Below are 27,389 nucleotides of genomic sequence, written 5' to 3'. Positions count from 1 at the left end.
ACCAACGATGGGTCGGATGATAGATCCGGACTAGAGCGTCCAATTTCCCGGGGTTACCAATTTCCCGGGAAACGGGAAATTTTCAACAAATTTCCCGGGAAATCCCGGGAAATTTTAAAATTATTGAAAATTGCTCTAATCCTAGTTCTGAATCATATTTTGCACCAAAATTGAATAGGACAGCGACTTTAATTGTTAAAATAAGTGTAAAGATCAACTAATAGCTTGACTGCATGTAAAAATTCATACAACTACAAGAAAATGTATATTTTTCTATTTTTTTAAGCTCAAATCGTACAATAATGCCTCTGTGACCAGTTTGAGAAAGTATGGTTTGACACATTAAATTGAAACGAATAAAATCATTCAGAATTTTTTTCATAACAATTAAGTTCTCTAAACCAAGTTATACTGATTTCAGCTCTTGAACAAAATGGTTAACTTTTAAGTTTTTCCTTAAAAATCTAACTTCTCGTGTTTGTTTTACTTCAAACAACTCAATGTTTTCAAATATTTGGAGCAAGTTTTTAATCCATGTTTGCATTTTTCGGGCACCTCTTAAACAATTCGAAGTTGTTTTTCAATGATTTTTTAAAGTTTTTTTTTCATTTGGTTCTTCGGTTTATAATTGACTTCTGTTAAACGTATTTTTATAGAACGAATACATGATTTAAATTATGCGATAAATTGTCATCATCCCACTACCACTCTTCGATTATTTTTTTTGATGTTAAACCTTCTAACACCCATTGTTGCACCAGTGCTCCATGAACGAGTTGAAGTAATTCTTCTTTCAAACACCTATTTGAAATATTTAATGATACCAATTCAATTTTCATCTAATTTAAACATGGTAAACAAAAACGTAAACTATTCGTATTCTTTATTCTGTATCCAATTATTCTTCAAAAAGCTTACCTGAATTGTGAAAAAATTGTATATTTTCATTAATCTATGTCTACATCCAGTTGCTTCAGAAACCAATATTATCAGAAATAAATTATGATATTAAATTGAGTTTCTCCATTTTTTCTAGAGCATTAAAAAAACTAACTTAATCCACCTATGTGGTTGGCGCCTTCCTCACTTTTTACCAACATTTGATGATATGATGGGTTTGGACACCAATTCCATCTATTTCTCAATAAAAAAAATACACAATTGTCACTTAAGCGGTCTTAACTTGAGACTGAGCGTTGCCAGGCCTTCAAACCTAACCAACGATGGGTCGGATGATAAATATCACTTAAGTGGTCATATCTCGAGACAGGGTTGCCAGATCTTCAATGTTTTGGACTCATTGTAAAGGTCTTTTGATCATCTAACCAACGATGGGTCGGATGATGGATCCGGACATAGTTTACATACATTTAAGTGAGATCCGGCTTCAAAAAAATACATAAATATCACTTAAGTGGTCATAACTTGAGACAGGGTTGCCAGATCTTCAATACATTGGACTCATTGGAATGGTTTTTTGATAACCTAACCAACGATGGGTCGGATGATGGATCCGGACATAGTTTACAAACATTTAAGTGAGATCCGGCTTCAAAAAAGTACATAAATATCACTTAAGTGGTCTTAACTTGAGACAGGGTTGCCAAATCTTCAATGTTTTGGACTCATTGGAAAGGTCTTTTGATAACCTAACCAACGATAGGTTGGATGATGGATCCGGACATAGTTTACATACATTTAAGTGAGATCCGGCTTCAAAAAAGTACATAAATATCACTTAAGTGGTCATATCTCGAGACAGGGTTGCCAGATCTTCAATGTTTTGGACTCATTGGAAAGATCTTTTTATTACCTAACTAACGATGGGTCGGATGATGGATACGGACATAGTTTTCATATAGATAAGTGAGATCCGGCATCAAAATTCCAGCACCTGATTCGCAACTCTGACACTTTTTTATACGTAACTTTTGAACTACTTATCGGATCTTCAAACAATTCAATAGTGCAGTATGGGGCACCAAAACAAATCGAATGCAACTTGTTTGACTCAAATCGGATCAGCCAGTGCCGAGAAAACTTGGCAAGAATTTTGAGCACCAATGTGAATACGCACACACATACACACACACACACAGACATTTGTTCAGTTTTCGATTCTGAGTCGATAGGTATACATGAATATAGGTCTACGAGCTGTTTTTCAAAAGTTCATTTTTCGAGCAGGATTATAGCCTTACCCTCAGTGAGGAAGGCAAAAAAATGGATCCAAAAATATTAGGAAAATGTATACTTCCGCTTGAATTTCGGGAATTCCCTGGAAATTTATAAATTTCCCGGGAAACGGGAAATATTTTTTTACGGGAAATCCCGGGAATTCCCGGGAAATTTTGTCCCGGGACGGGAAATTGGACGCTCTAATCCGGACATAGTTTTCATATAAATAAGTGAGATCCGGCATCAAAATTCCAGCACCTGATTCGCAACTCTGACACTTTTTTATACGTAACTTTTGAACTACTTATCGGATCTTCAAACAATTCAATAGTGCAGTATGGGGTACCAAAACAAATCGAATGCAACTTGTTTGACTCAAATCGGATCAGCCAGTGCCGAGAAAACTTGGCAAGAATTTTGAGCACCAAAGTGAATACGCACACACATACACACACACACAGACATTTGTTCAGTTTTCGATTCTGAGTCGATAGGTATACATGAATATAGGTCTACGAGCTGTTTTTCAAAAGTTCATTTTTCGAGCAGGATTATAGCCTTACCTCAGTGAGGAAGGCAAAAAGTGTAAAGTATTTTTAAATTGCAATTAAATTTTGTTTTATACTTCTGGAAACGGTTTTTGAAGTTTTGCTTGACAGTATTTTAGATTAATAAATCATCATCATAAAAATCATATTTTATTTTTTCAAAAAATCATATTTTCGGTATCGTTTTTTTTATTCCCCTGGAACAAATAAAAAAAATCATGTATGTCCCTTGACTGACGTGTTTGGCAATCATTAGTTTTCAAAAGATCTAAGAATTGAAGAAAACTTTTATTACGACTGTACATTGGAATTTAAAAAAAAAACTCAAATGGTTTTTTTTAAGCAGCTCAATCATGCTAAATATTATTTTCGACGCCGGAAAATGCATTGCAAAAAATTTGAAATGATTGAAATTATGTTTCCATTAAAATTTTTAAGTTTTTAAAAAACTTTTATTTTTACCCCCTGATTTTTTGAGCCGATTTTGAAGGGTGAGGAGGGGGGTGGGGAAGAGAGAGTGACATTAACTTTGAAAATAGTCGAAATATAAAAAGAATATTTTTTTAAATTTTAACTAGACTTTATTTTTCCTGAAAGTCCACGTCCACGAGAGTTTACGTGGTTTGAGGATGGCCCCTAAGCAACACCTACAACTTTGCCGAAGACAAAAAATCGATCAGAAAAATCGAATTGCAGATTCTTGTCTGTTTGTATGGGCAGCTGCCAAAATCGTATGGACGAACTAATAATGCAAAATGATATTTTAGGTCATAGTCAAAGTACACACATAGTTTTCTTAAAGAATATAAAAACAAGTTTAAGAAGTATTCCTACTATTTTAATCAGACATGCTAAACTAACAAAACGTTCAATTTGAAATCGAATGGTTTTATTGCTCAGAAAATTCTTGCTCACATTTCATTTTCAAGCAAATCTATCCTCTCTGCATCTCTCTCCCTCTCTCGTTTTTCCTTGAAGATCTTTCAGAAAATTTCGATTTAATCGTATCGCACAAAACCAAAACATTGCACTTCTCGCTCGCACGATTCTTGTTGGAACACCACAGCTGCTGCGGTTTGACGTCCCGCTTGCACTTGTACCTTTTCTAAAGCAACTCTCAGGTGCGTTCTGTCCCGTTCCACCCCGTTTCAGAGAGAGAGAGTGTGCTCAGTTGCAAGATGGCGACAACAACTGACACAGTGCTCGGAGGTTTCGCTGTGTGATCAAAGTGTGTGCAACAACAGAAGAGAGTGACATTCTGCCCCAGGTCGGGTGAAAAGTGTTGTTCTGGAGTTGCCCAAGTTTGCCCAAGTTCAAAGTGTCAAGTGACAGGTCGTTCAAACGGGGAAAAATGACCCGAAGAACCCTGAAGTGAAGTGGTTCCCGATTTTTTCGCTCACCCCCCCTGAAATCAAATGGATTGTGTCAGTGTGTGTTGTACTTAAGGACTTGGATGACGGTAAGTGTGTATCCCAGATTTTTTTTTGTTTGCCTCTTGTGTGTACTTAGGGAGCGTTCTTTTATTACGTAACGCAGTTAGGGGGGGGAGGGGGTGTCGGTGTCTGTTACGAAATGTTACGAAAATTGGGGGAGGGGGGGTGTGCTGAAAAATTCTGTTACGTAACGCAAAATTTTCATATAAGCACTCATAAAAATTTGCAAAAAGACCTTGCGTTACGCGTTACAGGGGGGGTAGGGGGGATTGCTCATCTGTTACGATTTGTTACAAAGGGGGGGGAGGGGGGTCAAAAATCCCAAATTTTGCGTTACGTAATAAAAGAACGCTCCCTTACCCGAAGGATACCCGAATTGCACGGGGTAAAAAATAATAGATCGCAAAAAGGTTTTCCGATAGAAATTGCGCGCGTGTGTGTCGCGTGCGAGAGAGCCGGAGAGAGGAAGGTTTTGCTCTCTCCATCACATTGCTACACGTGAGAGTGTAAGCATGGTGATGCATGTGGAGCGTTTGGAAAAGTTTATTTTGGTTGTTTAATTAATGGTCATACATTTAAACAAAATTTAACCTAATCATAATATGCCAATTACTTTTTCCCGAACCATTTTAACACTCAAAAAGTCAAGAGTAGTCAAGAGTCAAAAAGAAACCAATGTTTATAAATGTCATGAATCACAAATGCAAAAAAATGCATTGTTTGTCGGCTGTTATCGAAACGTTATACCAAGCGTTATACTCTTGTTAGCCAGCTGTACTGTTTTATTAGTGGTTGCCCAGTTCTACGACTCGAAGCAACAGAAGTCTGTGATATAACATTGTTTGAATAGTATTTATCACACATATAAAGAAGAATTCTCGACATTTTTTTGATAAGGTCCTATAAACATATGAAAGACAATAGCTTATAGGACCTTTTCAAAAAAAACTCTAGAATTATTATTCTAGAGAGAGCGAGCGAGAGAGTAAAGTGCACAAAGCGAATGACATTTTGTGTGAGAGAGTTTTGGGAGAGGAGCGAAACGTGAATGAGACAGCGCATTTCGCGCATGCGTTTCGTGCCGGTGACCACGGCGGCGTGTTGAATTGGCTTTTATCGCGTATTTTGAATTTACAGTGCGACGCATCAGTCTTTGAACGCGAAGCTTTATGACAACGATAAAAATATTGACTTTCATATTTGAACATTATTTGCTAATACTTTCAGCACTCTTTTGGGACTGATAATTTTTTTAAAAAATAAGAGTAATATTAATTTAATTGCTACTATTAATTTGAGAGGCAGCACAATAAAAACAGTCCATGAAAAAAAATTACAGTTCTTCCTCGATTATCTGAATTTCGATTTGGCCAATGGAATCTGACAAGTTCTATTCCAAGGGTGCCCAACCTTTTGGCCCTGCGGGCCAGATCTGATTTTTCTGAAGCAGTGGCGGGCCGGTACTAATGTTTGATAAAAGTTGAAAAAAAAAAACATTTGTTTTACAATATTATTTTTATAAGGTTCTTTAAAAGTTAACAAATAAATAAACTAGTGTTGCAAATATGATTGTTATATCTTGATTTTAAGATAGAAAATATAGATAACTTTCAAAAGTGTGTTTATTTGATTTATTTTTATTTTGTTTTGTTTTCAATTGTATTGTAATTGTATATGAAAAAAATATATTTTTTGCTCTGGGTTGCCCCGACCTTATTTTTGCGTTTCTCTTTGTTTCGTCGTCCGTGTCTGTCGCGGGTGACCATGAACGGCCATGATTAACAACGACCAACTTTTTCAAAACTTTTTTTCGTAAAATCGCGATAGCTCGTGATGTTTCTAAGCAAACCCCTTATGTTTATATATCAATTTTTTTGTAATTGTCTGCTCTACAACTTTTTAGAACATTGTTAGACTCTAAAAAATAACCCTGCAAAGTTAGAAAAAACACGAAATTTTAAAATGAAAAAATTTGTTCCAAATGAAAAAATGACCCCTCTGGGTCAATGTAGATTCGAAAAGTACATTAAATTTCCCATAAAATTACATGTTCTCAAAATTTTTACAGCTGAGTAACGGAAAATGGCATTGTTTTCAAAACTTTTTTTTTGTTTTTTTCAATGAAAATACGTTTTTTTAGGAATTCTGAGTATTTTTTTATTATTCTATCTCATCACCGTTTCAGGCTGCAAATTATTGAAAAACACCTTTTTTTTCTCATGTTCAAAAATTGAAGGGGTCGTACCGCCCCTCCGTCACGAGATATCAAAAAACGGACCTTGGATTCATGATCAGGGACAAAAGTTACCCCTTATGACAAAGTTTCTCGCAAATCGAAGAGGGGTCGGGGCTACTTTTCCCGATTTCGTGTGAGTTGGTAGAGAATCACCCCTCTATGATTTCAAGACTCATTTTGAGACATTTTTTGTGAGACTTTTTTTTATTTAGACAGCAAATTTATTAATTGAATATTTCACAATCAGCCCTAAGAGCCGGTCATAGAACTATTTTGAAAAGCCGTTGCGGGCCGGATAAAATGGCTTCATGGGCCGGACGTTGGGCAGGCCTGTTCTATTCATTTCTAAGTTTTATTCCAGGAACTTTGGATTAGCGAATCATGGTCCAAATAAAGATTCGTGTTTTTTTTTATTTTCTAACTTTAAACATCAAGTGAGAATTCTGTGAATTTCAGTCGAATTTAAATTTGAGTGGTTGATTGCATGTTAGGGTGCCCAGAAAAAATGATCCCCTGTCCATTAGTGGACAACGGTTTTTTGGGTTATTTAAAGCATCTGTGCCAATTTTGAGCGAAATTGATTAAGATTAACCCATTGATACCCGAGCCTGAAGCTGGTGATAACATTATTTTCATGCAATAAAATATTTTCATTAAATTTTCTAATAGCTTTTCAGGATCGAGTTTTACAACTTTGGTATGTTGTACAAAGTTGTAGATCATTAAATTTCCAATGAAATGAAATTAAATCAAGACTAAAATTTCTATAGGGCGTAATGTTGAAAATATAAATTTTTTTTTTGAATTTTCATACATCATTTTTATATGGACAGCTGCCAAATTTGTATGGAAAATTATATGGACAAACTAATGATGCAAAATGGCTTCTTTGGGCATACCGAAGGCACCAAAAAATTTTCAGTTGGATTACAAAATATAAAAAAAAATCGAATGACCGAAATCTGAGAGAATTGCTCTCATTTGAAAACCGTTTCAAATTTGTAAAATCAATATTGATGCATTTTTAAACAATGTTGTCGTTTTAGAATTTTTTTGCATCAAAATCAAAATCTTTCAGTAAGTTTTGGAGGAACTATTCTCTCAACACTGTATTTTTTTGTACATTCAAAAAAATCAGCATTAAGAAATGCAACAAGCACGATGAATACTTAATCATAGAAGTAAGCAATAGTGAAACAGTCCCTGTCACAGACAATTCCATTCTTCCACGCAACCTCGTAATGATAGCAACGCTGTTGCTGCCGGAACATTTTTTTCGCTTCTTTTTTTTTTTGGTGAAACAAGTGTTCCACAAAAAGGGAACATGGGGGAAGCACATCAACTACCTGAAGCAAAAGTGCCTGCAAAGAACTAATTTTCTGCGCAGCGTCTCTGGCAACCGGTGGGGTGCTCATCCTTCTGACCTGCTTCGACTGTACAAGACAACGATACTCTCGGTGCTGGAATATGGCAGTTTCTGCTTCCAATCAGCTGCGAAATCACGCTTGTTGGTTCTCCAGCGGATACAGTACCGATGTCTTCGCATTGTCTTGGGATGCATGCACTCAACTCACAACATGACCCTCGAGGTCTTGGCGGGAGTGTTGCCTCTGCGAACTCGTTACTACGAACTGTCTTACCGGTTCCTGATCCGGTGTGATTACAGGAATAAACTGGTAATTGACAACTTTGAAACGTTGCTGAACCTTCACGTTGAGTCTCGGCGCATGCTTCTATATTATGACTTTATGTCATCGTGGGAGTGGAGCCCGAGCACAACGGTACAGCGCACGCCTGCGTTAACCAGCAGCACCCTGATTGGCTTCGACACGTCCATGAAAGCCGATACTCGCGGTATCCCAAACCATCTTCTGCGGGGAGTTGTACCGTCGATCTTCGCATCAAAGTACAACCATGTTCCTCCAAACAACAGATTCTTCACCGATGGCTCCAAGCTCGACGGCTGTACGGGCTTCGGTGTTTATCATGAATCTTATCAGCTGTTCTTTAAGCTGAAGGACCCGAGTTCGGTTTACGTCGCAGAGTTAGCCGCGGTTTACTGCGCACTGCGAATCATCGAGACCATGCCACCTGACCACTACTTCATCTTCACCGATAGCTTTAGCTCTGTTGAGGCTATCCGGACTCTGAAGCCGACCAGGGAGTCTACGTTTTTCCTCACGGAAATACGCAAGACTTTAAACAACCTGGCGGCTCAGTCCTTCAACATCACGGTGGTGTGGGTCCGCGCTCATTGCTCGATTCCGGGTAATGAAAAAGCGGACTTGCTCGCCAAGAAGGGTGCTGAGAGTGGAGACATTTTTGAAAGGCCAATTAGCCTACAAGAATGCTACGGTTTTCCGAGGCAGCGTGCGCTTCTGGATTGGCAAACACAATGGGACGGCGACACCAAGGGACGTTGGATGTATTCCATACGACCTAAGGTGCAAAGAAAAGCCTGGTTCAAGGGAATGGACTTGACGCGTGGATTCATCAGAACGATGTCCCGCCTTATGTCGAACCATTACTCGTCCAAGGCTCATCTTTACCGTATCAACATGAGTGATACGAACCTTTGCGACTGTGGGCAGGGTTATCAGGACATCGACCATCTCGTATGGGCGTGTCCAGATCACCATGTTCACAGAATTAAGCTGAAAGATACCCTCAGGGCCCGAGGAAGACCACCAGAAATCCCGATGCGAGACGCGTTATCTCAACTAGACCTTGATGTTCTCTATCCGATCTATCAGTTCCTCTTAGATTCCAAAATATCTATTTAGTTTTTGTTCCAGTTAGTTTTCCTTCAGTTAGTTTTCCTTCTGTTAGTATAACTCGCCTTCGCACAAAGCCGTCGTTTCTGGTTTGCACCGGAAGCAAAGCAAGAACGCCCCAGCAGCTGGACACCGAGTTGCGGCTGAGGACAAAAGCAAAGGCCAGCAGAGCCATCCAAGACCCCTACACAATCCCCCTTCCCATCCCACGCCTTGTCTTTAACATCAATCCCTTCCCTACTAACCCCGAGTAGGCCGCGGGTAATCGGCTCCCCTCCCACTAACATTTACACACAAGATCCTCTGTAATTATTAAGTCAAATGTAATTACAAAAGCCGACTCGGTCCTAACCAGGTCCCAGTACCGAAAAGGACCTAATAAAAATAATTTTATGAGAAAAAAAAAAACTTTGTAGAACATTGTTACACTCTAAAAAATAACTCTGCAAAGTTAGAAAAAACACGAAATTTTAAAATGAAAAATTTTGTTCTAAATGAAAAAATGACCCTTCTGGGTCAATAGAGATTCGAAAAGTACATTAAATTTCCCATAAAATGACATGTTCCAAAAAAATTTTCAGTCGGGTAACGGAAAATGGGAGAATTTTTAAAACTTTTTTAGTGTTTTTTCGATGAAAAATACGTTATTTCGGAATTCTGAGTACGCCATCATATCGGGCGTCTAATTTTACATAAAAGTCCCTTTGACACTAAATTTCTATCTCATCACCGTTTCAGGCTGCAAATTATTGAAAACACCTCTTTTTTCGCATGTTCAAAAATGGAAGGGGTCGTACCGCCCCTCCTTCACTAGATATCAAAAAACGGACCTCGGATTCGTGATCAGGGACAAAAGTTATCCCTTAGGACAAAGTTTCACGCAAATCGAAGAGGGGTCGGGGCAACTTTTCCCGATTTCGTGTGAGTTGGTAGAGAATTACCCAAAAATAAAAGTTACTAAAATTTATTTACAATGCTTACTTTTCATTTTTCTTTAATTGTAACTTGAAATTAAACAAAAGTTTGAAAAAAGTTTTTTTATTTATTGAATATGATTTTTGCATCCATTAACCCCTGCCCCTCGGTCATTTTGGTTTGCTTTGGTTTTTTGACGTTTGTCTGCTTTTTAACTGGGCTACGGCCCAGTTATCGAGCGCCCAGTTAAAAAGCAGCTCAGTTAAACAACGCCCAGTTAGCGAACAACTATTGTATTGATGAATTTTAAAACATTTGTTGTTTTCGCAATCGATGACATTATCTAAAAAAAATAAAAAAAATGTCGTCGTTTTTGAAATTTTTTGCATCAAAATCCAGAAAATTGTTCACGATTTTAGAAACAACTCGAATTATCAAATTCTTCAAATTCTCAATAGTATTTTTACGATGATACTGTTAAGGGACCTTCCATAAACACATGTTGAAACTTTTTTTTATAGAAATTTCATGCACTCGATTTCGTTTCTTAAAAAAAGTTCATCCGTCAAAAAAAAAGCGTTGTCTATCGGAATCAGGGACCTTCGACAAACTAAATCAATGAATTGGCCACCACAGTTTGGTGACTCAAGAATTACCATAAGTTGACGTATGACCCTTGATAGGGATTTACTGTATCAATTATCGAATGAACACATTTGTTTTGAAGCTCTCATTAAGTTTTGGAGGAACTATTCTCTCAACACTGTATTTTTTTGTATATTTAAAAAAAAATCAGCATTAAGAAATGCAACAAGCACGATGAATACTTAATCATAGAAGTAAGAAATAGTAAAACAGTCCCTGTCACAGACAATTCCATTCTTTCACCCAACCACGTAATGATATCAACGCTGTTGCTGATGCCGGAACATTTTTTTCGCTTCTTTTTTAGGTGAAACAAGTGTTCCACAAGGCAAGTTCTCCAGGAGGCCCGGAATTCCAGCAGGTCCATGCATAATTCAAACGATTGTTTGGAAGTACAATTCCATCCTAACCGTCTCGTGTGGTGGTGACAAACTCCACCCGACGCCAAATAATAACACACTTTACCTGTAAGAAGACAGCGAAGAAGAAAGTGACAGTACCCGAGCAGAGAGGACTGTCAACCTTTTTTCCCCCATCTCTTTTGTTCTAATTTATTCAACAGTTTTTGGCAGTTTCGTGTCACACTCCACGTTGTGGGACACGTGGTGAGAGGAGGAAAAAGGCTGACGAATATCAATATTTGTTGCACCAGACAGTGCCAGAGGCAGAGAGAGAGAGAGAGGGCCAGAAACAATTTTCCGAAGCTTTTGTCAGCTGTGGTCACTCTAGGGAAATAAAAGTTTGTGGCCGTATGAATGGGATCCAGGTGATAAACATAAAAGTTTTAGGATTATTAGGGATTCGAAAGCCATAAAACGATACATAGTTACACTTTGATTGGGTTTTGATTAGTTTGGAAAAATAGAGATTTATTTGAAACGCAAAAAAAAATTAGGTGTAGGTATTTTCAACTGTTCAAGGTTAAAATTTAGGGACCCTTTGATCAAAAATTAACTTAAATGTTACAATTCAATGCTTACTTTTCAAAAAGCGCTATAATGAACATGTGTGATATCATTCATCGAATTTCACTCAATTTAACTGAAAGTGAATAATCAACCATGCAATACCCGAAAGGAATTCCCCCAAAGGACACGTAACCTGGACCTTAATCGTCCGTTCAAAGTTTCCCGGAAACACCTCATTCAACTGGAATGTTTTATCGTTCCCCCCACCGAACAAACCGAACGGATCATCCGTTAATAATAGGAGCTAAAAGCACAGTTGGGTTTGTTAAAAACGCCCTGCGAGTTTTTTTTATATGATGTACCTTACAGCTCCGCTGCCGGTGAGGGTTTTCCCCGCGGACAGGGAAATACGGTGGTGCTAAAACTTTCCTTTTTTCTACGGTTTCGAGCTGCTATTACTGCTACTCACGCGAACTAAAATGCGGCAAATCAGGTTCAAAATTATAGAATTTTGCAACTGCAATGTTAGCTAGGGTGGTCTTTGAAAATTCATTATTATTTTGAGAAACTAATTTTGTAGTACTTTTGGACGAAACAATTCGCAATGCATTAGAAAAATTATTTTAGGACCACCCCCAGTTGCGTGGTAATTTGTCTGGTTGGGATTGACTCGGGAAATACCCATCCCCACTGTAATGGCCACTGCATCGCAAAGAGTGCATTCCACGTGTCGTGGAAAGTGATTTTCCTGGTGGTTTCCGTGCCAGGATGGATGGAATATTGTGCAATTTATGGAGTGCGAACTTTGTCGTGACTTTTTTTCTCCTGCTTTCGCTTACACTTTCCACTATTATTAGTGTTACAACGTTAATTACTGGGATAATTTGCTATAATTAATATTTCAAATCGATGTTGAACAAGGAGAAAGGGGAGTTTTAGTTCCGGTGGGAATTCGCTGAAGTGATTAAGGGAGTCATGGATTTTTTGAAGGTCGAATTCTGAAACCTGAAAGATTTGCTACAAAAGATTAGCGGAGATGGCCATGGTTATCACAAATGTAGTTGAAACTTGATATTCATTCACCAAAGAGTATTTTTTAGTGGGAAATCTGTTCATATACATATTCCATTTTATTTGGAAACAATAAAACAGTTTTGAAAATTTTATTTAAAAAAAAATCATCAGCTATCTATTTTATAAATCCAAAAACAAACAAAAACATATTTCAAGCCCAAATTACGAAGTCAAAGGAAGATAATGTTCTCTAGGCATTATTACATTTATTCTGCAGCAAAAAATTAAAATTCTATGAATTTATGCAAAAAAAAACATTCGACTTTTTTCTGAACATCGATCCGAAATTCCAATTTTTTAAAATGCTTAATTTTTAAATTAATATTTAAGAAAATGTTAATGTTATAATAAAACGTTACTTAATCCACCCTAGGGTGGTTGGTGCCTTCCTCACATTTAAAGGGTGCTGTCCAAAAAAGACACAAAAGGGCGGTGTTTTTCAGTGTTTTATCAATTTGACTCATTATTCATACCACTAGATTGGGTAGTCAGAGCTTCATATTGCAGGGCACTTAGGTGCTTACAACTTATGATTGGGTAGTCAGATCTCCAATCTAATTCGTGCCCGTTGAAAAGGTATTTTGATTACCTATCCAACGACAGGTCGCATGAGAGATCCGGACAACGTTTTCATCAAAATATCTGAGATCCGGCCTCCAAAAAGTGCATAAATAACACTTAAGTGCTTATAACTTTTGATAGGGTTGTCAGTTCTTCAATGTCTTGGATGCATTGGACAGGTCTTTTGATGACCTATCCAACGACAATTCGCATGAGAGATCCGGACAACGTTTTCATCAAAATATCTGAGATCCGGCCTCCAAAAAGTGCATAAATAACACTTAAGTGCTTATAACTTTTGATAGGGTTGTCAGATCTTCAACGTCTTGGACGCATTGGACAGGTCTTTTGATGACCTATCCAACGACAGGTTGCATGATAGATCCGGACAACGTTTTCATCAAAATATCTGAGATCCGGCCTCCAAAAAGTGCATGAATAACACTTAAGTGCTTATAACTTTTGATAGGGTTGTCAAATCTTCAATGTCTTGGACGCGTTAGAAAGGTCTTTCAAATACCTTTCTAAAAATGTATAGCATGACGGGGTTTCTTACAAAAACCACCCTTTTTACAATCTTCCGGACTTTAGTCAAAATCGTTTTTTTAGCATAACTTTTGAAGTACTTAACTAAACTTCATAATTTTCAATAGGGACTTATGGGACCCCAAGACGGATCGAATGAGACCAAAACGGTCCAAATCGGTTTAGCCAGTCTCAAGATAATCGAGTGCATATTTTTTGGTGCACAGACCCACATCCCTACACACACACACACACACACACAGACATTTGCTCAGAATTTGATTCTGAGTCGATATGTATACGTGAAGGTGGGTCTAGGAGGTCAAATTAAGAAGTTCGTTTTTCGAGTGATTTTATAGCCTTTCCTCAGTAAAGTGAGGAAGGCAAAAAGTGTGCGTACAATTTTATGAAAATTAGTTTTTTTGCCCCCTACTTTTCGAGAAAATTTAAACGGTGGAGGATGGGAAGACAAACACTTCATACAAAATTTGTATTGCCCAATTTTCAATAAGATTTGCAAAAAACAAAATTCAAGGAAAACTTTTACATATTTTATGGAAATAGAAGTCTAATCAAATAAAATCAGTTGGAAATGCATTCTTCTGCGTTGATAATTATTTAAAGCATGATTGGGCTTGCTTAAAATATTTTTTAATTTTGTGCAGTTCCAATGCTAAAAGTTTTTTCTCCACGAAAAAAAAAATCGTCAATACTTTTTTTTGAAAACTAATAATTGCAAAACAACTAAACTGGAGCGAATGCATTTTTTTTCATTAAATTTTTTTTAACGCTTTTTTTATTCAAACGTTTAATAAAAAAACATGGCTTGACATTTCAATTTTGATATTTTTTATTTTATTTTTGCCCCCTCCTCTCTCGTTGTTGGTAAGAATCGAGAAACATATTACTTCAATAAATATTTGCATCGGCCTTACTTAATGAAAAATAAATAAAAAATTATTTGTTGTAATGTACAGAAATGTACACAAATGAACTTTTTTTGATTAAAAAATAATGTTAATTAAAACATAACAGAAATTGTTAGCTCGAAAACTTCATCAAAATTTCTAATAGGAACTTTTGTATTTTAAATTCAATTTTTAACTAAAACATTATTTTTTGGAAAAAAATCCAGTGTTTTTTCGAAACTTCCCTCATTAATGTCAAAAGTTGGTGGTTCATTCAACTATTTCTGAAAATGAAAATAATATGAAGAAGTCAAAGTTTGTCAAGATCCAAGGTTTGGGATTAGAAAATAGTTTTTTTCGTGTTTTCAGAAAATTCCAAATAATAATCTACAACTTTGCCGAAGACACCAAATCGATCAGAAAATTACTTTCCTAGATTTGAATATTTTCATAGCACCTTTGCATGAACAAAAGCCGAACGTTTTTGTCAGGCTTGTATGGACGAAACAATTATGCAAAATAACTGTTTTGGTCTTCTTAGTGAAACAAGAATGTATTTACAAAAGGTGCCATTTGGCAAAAAACATAAAAATGGAAGCGAATTCTTTTCGTTACTTTTGAAAGTAAATGTTAAACAATTTCCTTTTTTAATACTCATGATTGCAAATTTAGAATTCAGCCAAAGATTTTGAAGATTATTTTGAATAAAACAGAGAAATCCGGTTCAAGTCACAATATTTAATTAAGATCAATATATTTCAAATTTAAATTTTTCTTACAATAACCACCCCAACGCGTCCAAGACTATTTCGCAAGACCTCAGTGAGTCACGGGGTGAGAATGTCACGGGGCTGCCGGGGCTGGTGGTATATTTTTAAGGCCGCCGTGATTATATATTTAAGTCACGACCTTTTTTTCGCACAAAGTTCTAGCTTCTACCACTGCCGTGGTCACGCAAACTCTGCCACCAAAGGATCACGGTCACGGGAAGCACGGCGGCGGGTGACCTTTTGGCTGCTACCTTGACTGTTTGTTTCCTTTTAATTATGCTATGTTTGTATATCAATGCATATCCTTTAGAAGCTAACATACTTTACCTTGCTTCTTTTCGTTTGATGATAATCATCTTTAGAGTTAACTGGTAACCCTTTACTGCCTATGGTTTTTTTTTACAAAAATTTAAGTCTTCTTTCGTTTATAAATAATAATGTGCTTTTTTTATGGAATATTGAACTTTTTGGGTAGATTACCATATAAAAAAAACAATTTTTTCAGCAAAAACTTCAATTATTTGAGGGTTCATCTTGAGGAGAACAACCCCGCCAGCCCGGGAGTCCTTGAGCCAAGGACTTTGAACAGTGTTGAAAGGTTGGAGGGGTGGTTTTATTCAAATGTACTGCAAGCACACTTTGCAAGAAAGCTTTCGAGCTTTCGTCCGAACGGAAGTCGATTGTACTTTCGCTCTGCGGTCATTGGTTATTTTTAGAGTGGATGACTCCGGCTTTAGGGCTGGTTATTTTGAAATGGAATTCTTGGAAGTGGTGCCTGGATTTACTGCTTTAGGAAGGCTGTGTTCAGTGATAAGTCACGTTGGGATTTTTGTTTTCATTTGTATAATGTCTTCAAAAATTTTGTAGATGATTGATTTTATCACGAATTTAATTATGATTGGATAAGTGCATTAACCTGTTTCAAACCTTCTACAAATCAAACACTTCGTAATTCATGAAACGAACCTCGTTAACGGTTTGATTTCACCTGGAATCACACCAATTTAATGGAAAAGGTCACCTAATTGATTCTGTGTACCCATCGTGGACGTGGTTTCATTCTGAATCAGCTGGCGGGACTTGACCGATAAAAGGACAGGCCTTAACCCGAAGAGAAAAGAGGACCTTCCTTTTAATGGGAATCGTTTATTGGCTCCTTTCTATCGTGATTTGTGTTTGTGTAAGCACGGGACACAACTTTATGGCTCCTTTCTCGTTATTGATGGGCTCTGGTAGACTGGTAGACCGCCGACGCCGCCACCAACGCGAACAGTAATGGGGTATTTAAGGATCAAAAAGGAATCTTTTTAAACTGTCAGTAACTTACATACAAAAAAATAATGTTGAAAAAGTTTAAAAATAGTAGTTTATGCAACAAGTTGCAAAAAGAGGATTTTTTCAGCACGAGTCGTACATTTATCCAACGAGGTTCACCGAGTTGGATAAATACGAAGAGTGCTGAAAAAATCAAGTTTTGCAAAGAGTTCCATACAACATTTTTTGCAATTCCGAAAAACATCCGTTAAGTGCAATTTTACGTCAAATTTTCATGTATTTTGTCAATAAATCGTTTAAATCAAAAAAATGCTGAAAAGTGTTACTTTTCAAAACAAGTGCTGAAAAGTTCAACTTTTCAGCACCCATTTCAGTGCTGAAAAGTAGAACTTTTCAGCATTTATTTTGAAAAGTGTTGCTATTCGATTCTGTTATTTTTGGTACAGAAAAGTAGGCTATTTCGTCGTTTAAGAATGACAGGAAAAGTAAGTAGTTTAACGACGGAATTGCAAAAATATTTTTTTAAGTTAATATTAATGTAACAAACATGATATTAAGTTGTAAAAAATAAACCAAAAAGGCCCCATTACCTCAGACTTTTGCGTGTTTTTCGATTCCAAATGTGTGTGTTATGTTTCCCGGAAATGATACGCAAACGGATGCCATCAACCTTGAATTAAAGGAACGACATTTCACAGGATCACGACATTGCTGTTCTGATTTGCCACATTGATTCGTGGAACTTTTTTGCGCTAATGAGTTCAACCAACGAACCGCTATCAATGACCAATGGGTTAAATCAAACTGAATGAATTCCTGAACAAGAGTTATTGAAAAAAAAATTATCGATGAGACCCAGTTCTGATATAAAATACCTTTTTGTTGAATTCAAGCAATAAAATAATGAGGTTTTTTTTTGTTATTCTTTTTAGTTTTGTAAGATAAAAAAAGCGAAACTGAAACATAGTTATCAATGTATTTTGTTTTATATGAATCGATAGTAGAATAAATCAAACAATTGTTGAAATGTTACAACTACCATAATCGGTGTGGAATGCATATTTATTGAAATATTAACCCTCTACTGCCCAAATTTTTTTTTCGAAATTTTTTATTTTTCCCGTGTTCAGGAGGTCATTTTGAGCAACTTTTGTTCTACGAAAAACTTTACTTCTCTTGTTTTATGATTTTCTTGTTTCATTTTTAGTATTTTAATTTGCATTTATCTTGATTAGTTTATGTTTGTTTTTGGTAGTATTTGGCCTACTCTACCACCTCCTATCATTACATTTTGCCTATCTTTTTTTTCATGTTTTTACAGTAACTTTTTCAATTATTTGCATGTTTTTCACATTTTCTGCTATAAAATGAAACCATTATCATTTAAATTGTAAAAAAATGCGTAGAGGCATAGTCTGGGGCACTAGAAAAATTACTGCATACTCCTTTTTACTTAAAATATAGGAAATGTTAGTAAAAAACACAGCCAAAGTTGACACCTAAAAAAATTACATTTTTAAAAACATTGGCAAAGTCACATAAAACAAGTCAAACTTTCAACCCTAAAATTTTACAAAATTTTAAAAGTTCTTCTTTCCAATGCTTTTTGAAGATCAAAAATTGGTTGAACAATGGATTTTTGGCGATTTTTCAAATCGAAGTCCGTCTAGAGGCGGGGTTGGGTTGTAGAGGGTTAAGGTTTTTTTTTTAAAAATATGAAAAATATTTTTTTTCGAAGAGATTACAAAGTTTTCTACAAATTTGCACTGATAATTGGATTAATGATTGCTGAGATACACCCTCTGAAGGCAAAGCAAATAATTTGATTTGGAGATATGTAAAATTATTATGAAAACAATGAAGTTCATAGAGATTTGAATTCATTATTTTCATACAAAACTTGTGGTAGAAAAACAATAATCATTTCTAGGAAACGCCATTCTGTGCACCCACAATAGAAAGCCGAGAGAATAGTTCTTCCAAAAATAATATTGAAGAATAAACCTTTCGTGAGTGAACTACCACCAAATTGTTGTGTTCGTTCGTTCATTGAAACAGTTCATCTCATCGATCGGCTTATATTGGCAAATTATAGAGCGTCCAATTTCCCGAGAATTTCCGGGATTTCCCGAAAAAAAAATATTTCCCGTTTCCCGGGAAATTTGTAAATTTCCCGGGAATTCCCGAAATACAAGCGGAAGTATACATTTTCCTACCTTTTTGACACCAATGTTTTGGAATCATGCCAAACATATTAATTACAGAACCTTATTTGATTTTATTCATTTCAATCTACTGTTCAAATTGAACTAATCAACTTGTCTGTAAATTTCATGTCAAGGTTTAAGGTTTGTAATTTCAATCTACTGTTCTTATTAAACTAATCAGCTTGTCTGTAAATTTCATGTCACGGTTCAAGTTTTTAATTCAGATAATATTTATTCCTGAAGCATTCACAACTAGGAATATTGTTTGCTTATATGTTGTGCAACAAAAATTACGCTATTATGGAATAAATATTACCTATTTTATTTTCGACAACCTATTTTAAAGTTTTTTTCTGTTACATCATTTGAAAATAATATGTTTACCATTTTTGTTTACCTTGACCAAATTGGATGAAAATTGAATTGATATAATTAAGTTTTTCAAAAAGGGTTGTTCGAGAGGAATTTGTTTAAAAGTATTCGAGAAAAAACTGTTTGAAGTTACAAATTTTAAATATGAAAAAATATCGTTTAATTTGAACCACATTTACACTATGAAAATTATTTTAATCTAATTAATTATAAGTCCATATAACCATATAACTAAAATCATACCATAAATGGAACCATGAAAAATCATTAGAAAACAACTTCGTATCATATGAAATTTACCCAAATAATGCAACCATATTTCAAAAACTCGCTTCAAATATTGTAAAACATTGATGGTTGCATTCTTTGGGTAAATTTCATAAAATTTCATGAATTAGTGTTTCAAGCTAAATAGCGCTAGAAATTAGATTTTTAAGGCAAATTCAATGAATATCTATTTATTCACAAGTTGAAAATACTTGTTCTGAAATAAGTTATTAGCCATGAAAAACATTATATCTGCATGATATTTTTTTCATTTTAACGTTATGGTCACTGAAACAAATTTAAAAGCAATTTTATTGTTGTGGAGCATTGATTTTCACTGTCCAAACACTATGATAAAAAAAAAATACTTCGCAACAAAAAATAGGAGCCTACTAATATTATTTTTTATTTGGTACGATTTGAAAGACAGCATAAAAAATTAGAAAATTTATAATATTTTCTCAAAGTTGCATGATTTTTTACAAGCATTCAGCCATTAATTGATCTTCACACTCATTTTGGACATTTAAGTTGCTGTTCTATACAATTCTGTTGCAAAATATTAATCAGAAATAGGATCAGAATCATTTTCGTTAAATTTTAAATTTCCCGGGATTTCCTGAGAAATTTGTTGGAAATTTCCTGTTTCCCAGGAATTTTGTAACCCCGGGAAATTGAAGCTCTAGGCAAATTACGATCCCTCAGCGAACCTTGGTGGCCGAATTAGCAAAGGCGCGGATTCGATATGTCAAAGGTCTTGGGTTCGATTATCGATATCGGCATTTTTTTGACGTCTGAATTTTTTTTATTAAATGATCCCTTGAGAATAACGCTCTCGGCGATCTCCGGATTTATGCTCTGTGTCATTTGACAGTAGCCTTCAATAAAAAAATTTAAAAAAAACTGCGCTCAACTTCAGGATAAATATTTTTTTGGAAATGTTTTAGCTATTTACAATTACAATTTACAAAATCAGCGGCACTCAGTCATTTGACGTTTTTACCGATTAAAATCACTGGCTGCAAAAAAAAAGAGAAAAAAGTGTAAATTGAGAAAGATAATGACTTTTCTATTTTTTTATATGGCATTAAACATGTTTTTCACGAAAATTTCGTTAGCTTTCCCTAGGTCAGGTTAAATTTCCAGGTTAATGTGAATATTGTATCAATCTAATAACAAATCCACGCCCACATTCCATTCCTGTGGGCTAATTAACATTTACCAAATGACCTTTCTTCGGTGATGTCAATCCCGCTGATTCATTCGTCAAGAATCCGCGGTCGATTTTTCCTCCCACGCTCTACCCTCTGTCCTGACTGTGTTTGTGTACGGGTCAGTCAGGCAGGTACTTTTTATCTCATCAGGACATTCCAAATTACCACTCCTGGATTTACTCAATAATAATTTACGGTAAAAGGCTCTCCGCCATTCATCGTCGTCGTCGTCCTGGCCTGTCTACGGCGTGGAAGCACATTACGGTTCCGTGCCGCATCATTAAATTAATCGACAGACTGATTTTGGGGTTTGGTTTGGTTTTGTTTGGTCCTCCTCCTCCCCCACTGCTGGTGACCATCTGGGCGCGGTAAGATTAGGGGGACGGTCCCCTCTCTAGATTGGATTGGACATGGCCAAATTGCTACGGCAGCCGGCAGGACATTCAGCGTCTAATGACAGTGAACTTCAACCTTTGAGCGGTGTTTGTTATTTCTTGTTGTTTGATTTTTTTTAGAAGTGCGTAAATTTGAGAAAACACCTAACTTTTTTTTATAGATTCAACAACAGATTAAAAATCAAAAGTAAAAAGTGTCAACCGATAATTTGACAATAAACTGTCAAGTTGTCGAGGTTCCACTGTACTTTCTTCCCAAAAAAAAATCCTGTGGTGTACCCAAGCCAGCCTGGTCGCCGGCCACCGTTGTCGGGTCGATGATGTTGAGGTTGACCAACCTGGAAGAGGGACGATAATGGCCTCCGAAGCCAACCAGAGTGCCAGAGTTGTGGCCGTTTGAACTTGGTCGGTCAGCGCTGGCAGAGGACGAAGCGGCGATGACGTTGAAATCCAGGTCATTTGACACTCTCACCTCGGCCAGGGTTGTTCTATTTGCCATCCATAAACTTCGCCCCAGGATAAGTGTTGCAAAATCAGCTACCGTCAAACGGGGTGAATAGAGATTGTGTACTTTGAGAGCAAGCTAACGGAAAAAAATTCCAAACGTAAGCGATCTGATTTGACCCAGCTTACAGTATACCACATTTGGTCATTTGGGCCTGCCAGTCATAATGTGTGTGGTGTTTTTGGAGGTTAGTTTTGATAATTTGATCTACCTGACTGGGACACCGGGATTTGGGAGACTGTTCGAGATACTCGAATTCATGGTTGATTTATTTTTATACGTTGTACGTCACTGTCGATGCGTGGAAAATTGATACGATTTTAAAAATAAAATTAAAAACTAAAAACTAAAAACTAAAAACTAAAAACTAAAAACTAAAAACTAAAAACTAAAAACTAAAAACTAAAAACTAAAAACTAAAAACTAAAAACTAAAAACTAAAAACTAAAAACTAAAAACTAAAAACTAAAAACTAAAAACTAAAAACTAAAAACTAAAAACTAAAAACTAAAAACTAAAAACTAAAAACTAAAAACTAAAAACTAAAAACTAAAAACTAAAAACTAAAAACTAAAAACTAAAACTAAAACTAAAAACTAAAAACTAAAAACTAAAAACTAAAAACTAAAAACTAAAAACTAAAAACTAAAAACTAAAAACTAAAAACTAAAAACTAAAAACTAAAAACTAAAAACTAAAAACTAAAAACTAAAAACTAAAAACTAAAAACTAAAAACTAAAAACTAAAAACTAAAAACTAAAAACTAAAAACTAAAAACTAAAAACTAAAAACTAAAAACTAAAAACTAAAAACTAAAAACTAAAAACTAAAAACTAAAAACTAAAAACTAAAAACTAAAAACTAAAAACTAAAAACTAAAAACTAAAAACTAAAAACTAAAAACTAAAAACTAAAAACTAAAAACTAAAAACTAAAAACTAAAAACTAAAAACTAAAAACTAAAAACTAAAAACTAAAAACTAAAAACTAAAAACTAAAAGCTTAAAACTAAAAACTAAAAACTAAAAACTAAAAACTAAAAACTAAAAACTAAAAACTAAAAACTCAAAACTAAAACTAAAAACTAAAAACTAAAAACTAAAAACTAAAAACTAAAAACTAAAAACTAAAAACTAAAAACTAAAAACTAAAAACTAAAAACTAAAAACTAAAAACTAAAAACTAAAAACTAAAAACTAAAAACTAAAAACTAAAAACTAAAAACTAAAAACTAAAAACTAAAAACTTAAAAACTAAAAACTAAAAACTAAAAACTAAAAACTAAAAACTAAAAGGGTAGTTCGCTACCAACTCACACGAAATCGGGAAAAGTTGCCCCGACCCCTTTTCGATTTGAAACTTTGTCCTAAGGGGTAACTTTTGTCCCTGATCACGAATCCGAGGTCCGTTTTTTGATATCTCGTGAAGGAGGGGCGGTACGACCCCTCCCATTTTTGAACATGCGAAAAAAGAGGTGTTTTTCAATAATTTGCAGCCTGAAACGGTGATGAGAGAGAAATTTGGTGTCAAAGAGACTTTTATGTAAAACAAGCCTTACCCGAAAAACTTCGTCTTTTCCTTTTTTCGTTTGTTGACGTTTTTAGCTTTTTTCCTTATTCAGCCTCCTATGATCAAAATTTGATTTTACGCCACTTTTCCCATACAATCTGCAGATTTTCCGGAATCGGTTCCAGAATGGCCAAAGTTGCCACTTTTTGGCGTAAGAACCTTCCTTGGACTTATACGAACCCAACGCAACAAAGAGCACCTCGATTCGACGCTCCGTATTGAACTGATTCGCGTTCGAACAAAACCGTCGAAATTTTTTATAGATACAGAAGATTAGGCGCCCGATTTGATGGCATAGACAAAATTCCGAAAAAACGTATTTTTCATCGAAAAAAACACTAAAAAAGTTTTAAAAACTCTGCCATTTTCCGTTACTCGACTGTAAAAAATGTTGGAACATGTCATGGAAATTTAATGTACTTTTCGAATCTACATTAACCCAGAAGGGTCATTTTTTCATTTGGAACAAAAATATTCATTTTAAAATTTCGTGTTTTTTTTAACTTTGCAGGATTATTTTTCAGAGTTTAATAATGTTCTACAAAGTTGTAGAGCAGACAATTACAAAAAAAATATATATAATCATAAGGGGTTTGCTTATAAACATTACGATTTAACACGATTTTACAAAAAAAAAAAAAGTTTTGAAAAAGTTACTTTTTGCGTTTCTCTTTGTTTCATCGTCCGTGTTTGTCGCGGGTGACCATGAACGGCCATGATAAACGACGACCAACATTTTCAAAACTTTTTTTTTCGTAAAATCGCGATAACTCGTGACGTTTACAAGCAAACACCTTATGTTTATATATCAAAACTTTTGTAATTGTCTGCTCTACAACTTTGTACAACATTGTTACGCTCTTCAAATTGATGTCAGGTGAGACAGATTTTTGAAACTGTATTGAACATTAAGGTGCTGACTTTACTCATGAAATCTAATCCAAAAACTGTTTTTTCCTAAATAAAACGTCGTCCACCAGTCCTTTTCGTGAAATCGAATCCAATCGTTTTCCCCAGAAATCCGAACAACAAAATCACACTGCTACTGCGAGCTTGTTTATTGCCAAGATTAAGCACATTTCCGGCTGCTTTCCGGGAACGGGCCCAGGCCATCCTCTTATCGAATTGGCAATGACCGGCAACTGTTTTTCTTTCTTTTGATCCTTCGTGTTCTGCTACTTTTCCTTTTTCTTCATTGCTTTTTAGTCGGATATAGGCTATAGAGACTGTATCAGATCGCTCAGCAACGAACCATATTAGGTCGAAGCTTTCCGGTGAGCTTTCCGCAGGAAATGCATATTATCTTTAAGAGACTGACGAGTTGAGAGCTTTGGCTTAGTTGCCTTCCTCACTTTACTGAGGAAAGGCTATAAAATCACTCGAAAAATGAACTTCTTATTTTGACCTCCTAGACCCACCTTCACGTATACATATCGACTCAGAATCAAGTTCTGAGCAAATGTCTTTGTGGATGTGTGTAGGTGGGTGGACAAAAAATTGCCACTCGATTATCTCCGGATTTGCCGAGCGAATTTGTTTTAGCTAGAAAAATAAAGTCGGTACATCGCATATAGCAAAGTTGTGAAAACGACGTTGTTTCTACAAATTAAAAGTTAGATCAGACACAATCATCGAAGAAAAACAAAACTTCTCAAATGCGCACCGACAGACACTTCATGAAAAGTGCGGACACAGTAATCAATTTGAATCTTGAATTTGGTTAATTTTTATTTTTGACTGCAATGAATCATGAAAAATGAATATTCAATGTTGTTGATAACACTTTAAAATCACTAACCTTACCTTTTTTATACATTTCTGGGAATGAGTACATCTTTTATGTCCGAAAAAATGTATAATTTTTCTTCTTATTTTTTTGAATTTACTAGTTTTCTGTTGTTATGCCACTTTCCTAGTCTAAATTGAGGTTATATTACATAAAAACGAGGCAACATTAAACCTTCCTAATTTATATTCTGTTTTTACTGTGTTGTCAATTGACAATCAATACAGGCTGCTTCGGAAGTTTTAGAAAACAGGAAGGTTGGGAAAACACAACAACCGCACACACCAAAGCGTTCATCAATCATTCAAAACGGCCGGAAAAAGCGACGACCACGACGACGGTGCACGCTGCCACAGTTGGCGCGAAACAATTACAGAACAGTATCAAAAAAAATCTAAGATTTTGGGGTTTGATAAGCTTACTTTTTGCATTAGCCGTATTATAAAAATCAATGCTTTTTTCGACTTTTCAAATAATTTTTGCTAAAATATTTCTACAGCAAACTTTTCCCAGTGTACAACAAAAGGTGTGTGTGAGTAGTTTCTGCGATGATTTTGCACTCCTCCCCGTGGTCGAAAATTTTCCGAACAGAAGCGTTCTCCAAGCGCGTTAGTGAGCTTTGCTTGGTGAGGAAATCAACAATAGTGCAAAATCGATACTAACGGAGGCAATTTCCAGATTTCGCGACCGTCGTTTGCCGGTGGACATCGTGGGTGTGTGGGCGGGGCGTGATATTTCAGATTTGATTTTGTACACAAAAACGAAAGATGACAGGCAAGCCTGGGTGCAAAAAGAGATAGTTTGGTAAGGAATAATTCGAATGATTTTTAATCGAGGTTTGATTTTGAAAATGTTTATATAAAGACGCTCAAATAACACCGACCAACAAAATTTCTGCGCAGGCTCAACTCAAGGGGAAGCGTGAAGTTTGAGGTCACCAGAAACACGTGCACATTGAATTTTAAAAAATATTCAGACAGGACCGAATGGTTTTTCTCCAAAGTTTGTGTGGATAATTAGGACGGTTCGTCGCTGTTGCACACAAGCAAAAATTGCAGGCAATATGTGGGAGTAGCAAACAGCACTGACTCTCCAAACAATCCATTTCGAGGCTATTTTTTTGACAAAGTTGCATTTTTTTTGAATTTAAAAAAATCAACGCTCGTCCAAATTCGCAAAAAGTTTTATTTGGCTTTGCAAGAAATGAAAATTGGGAAAAAAACTTATTTTTACGTGTTACCCAATTTTTGCAGTGATTTCTTTTTAATTTCAAAATCTATACCTGAAATTTAATAAGGACCAAAGCTTGTGAAATTTCGACTTTGTTTGTGATAGCTGACAGAACACTCGAATCGTCTTCACCACGACAACCTGATTTTTACATTCTGCTTTCGTTCGTTTCACACACAAAGGATTGAGTGCTACGCAAAGTCACTCACACAATCATTGACTTCCCTCCAGGAGAAAAATCGCCTAGAGAGCGGTCGTTTGACATTCTACCGAGATTCCGATAATCTCTCCAATGATAGCAATCATATGATTTCTGTCACCACGCAGCATACACTACGAAGAGAGAGACAAAAACGAGAGAAAGAGAAAGAGCACGTTGTCTTGTTCGGGCGGCTGCTTGAGTGGTGCTCATTTTTCATTCGTTTCGTCTTCGTGTTTTCGTTCATCGACCGTCGCCAAGCAATCGTTTTGGGAAATGATCGCTGACAGAAAGTTCTATCGAATATCGAGAAGTCCCGTTCAGTGATAGATCCCTTTTCAAGCATTGATAAGGACCACTTTTTCAAAAAGTGACAAATTTTCACAAAACCTTAATTTTTTGAAATTGTTAAAAGGGATCAATATTTTCTATGGTATTATCGATTAAAAATAAAAGCTAATTGGCCAGAGATTTCCAAAAATGGTTTAGGAATGGTCTCTTATCATACTTTACACTGATTTTTTGAAAATTAGGCTTGAAATTTGAATTTTAGATTTTTTTCAAATTAATATTAAGTTTGACTAATCTGTTATTTGGTGAGATTCAACTTTTACAAATTAGTTTTTTTTTTGAGTTACACTCCAAATTTGATGTGATGGTGTAATATTTACCAAAAAAAAAACGATTTTTGATTGCACAACCTACCTTATACCTAAGGCGTCATCCATAAAGTATGTCACGCAAAAATCGGCCAAACTTAACCCTCCCCCCCTCCCCCTGTCACACTTTGTCACACAAGGTTGAACCCCCCTCAAAATGTACGTCACATTTTGCCAGCCCCCCCCCCCCATGTTTTCGATGGGATTTTTTATAGTTTTTATTTCTTTAAACTCT

At 35.6% G+C, this 27,389-nt stretch overlaps 1 protein-coding gene across 2 annotated transcripts in view; it reads left to right on the top strand.

Annotated features, from left to right (window-relative positions):
- Positions 1-3,885: 3,885 nt before the first annotated feature.
- Positions 3,886-27,389, top strand: part of LOC120431470 (protein encore) — an 81,120-nt gene continuing 57,616 nt past the window's right edge. Inside the window, exon 1 of one of the 2 annotated variants that reach the window (XM_052710628.1) lies at positions 3,886-4,185. Coding sequence is in view for 1 of the 2 variants with exons in the window: in XM_052710631.1 (XP_052566591.1) it covers positions 4,180-4,185 (6 nt within the window). In the remaining variant the exon portion in view is untranslated. The remainder of the gene's footprint in view (positions 4,186-27,389) is intronic. The other variant, XM_052710631.1, reaches the window with a different exon arrangement.

Source organism: Culex pipiens, chromosome 3 (genome assembly GCF_016801865.2).
Source record: "Culex pipiens pallens isolate TS chromosome 3, TS_CPP_V2, whole genome shotgun sequence".
Taxonomy (NCBI): domain Eukaryota; kingdom Metazoa; phylum Arthropoda; class Insecta; order Diptera; family Culicidae; genus Culex; species Culex pipiens.
Note: the sequence above shows the minus strand (reverse complement) of the source record. Positions and strands in the feature narration are given on the sequence as shown.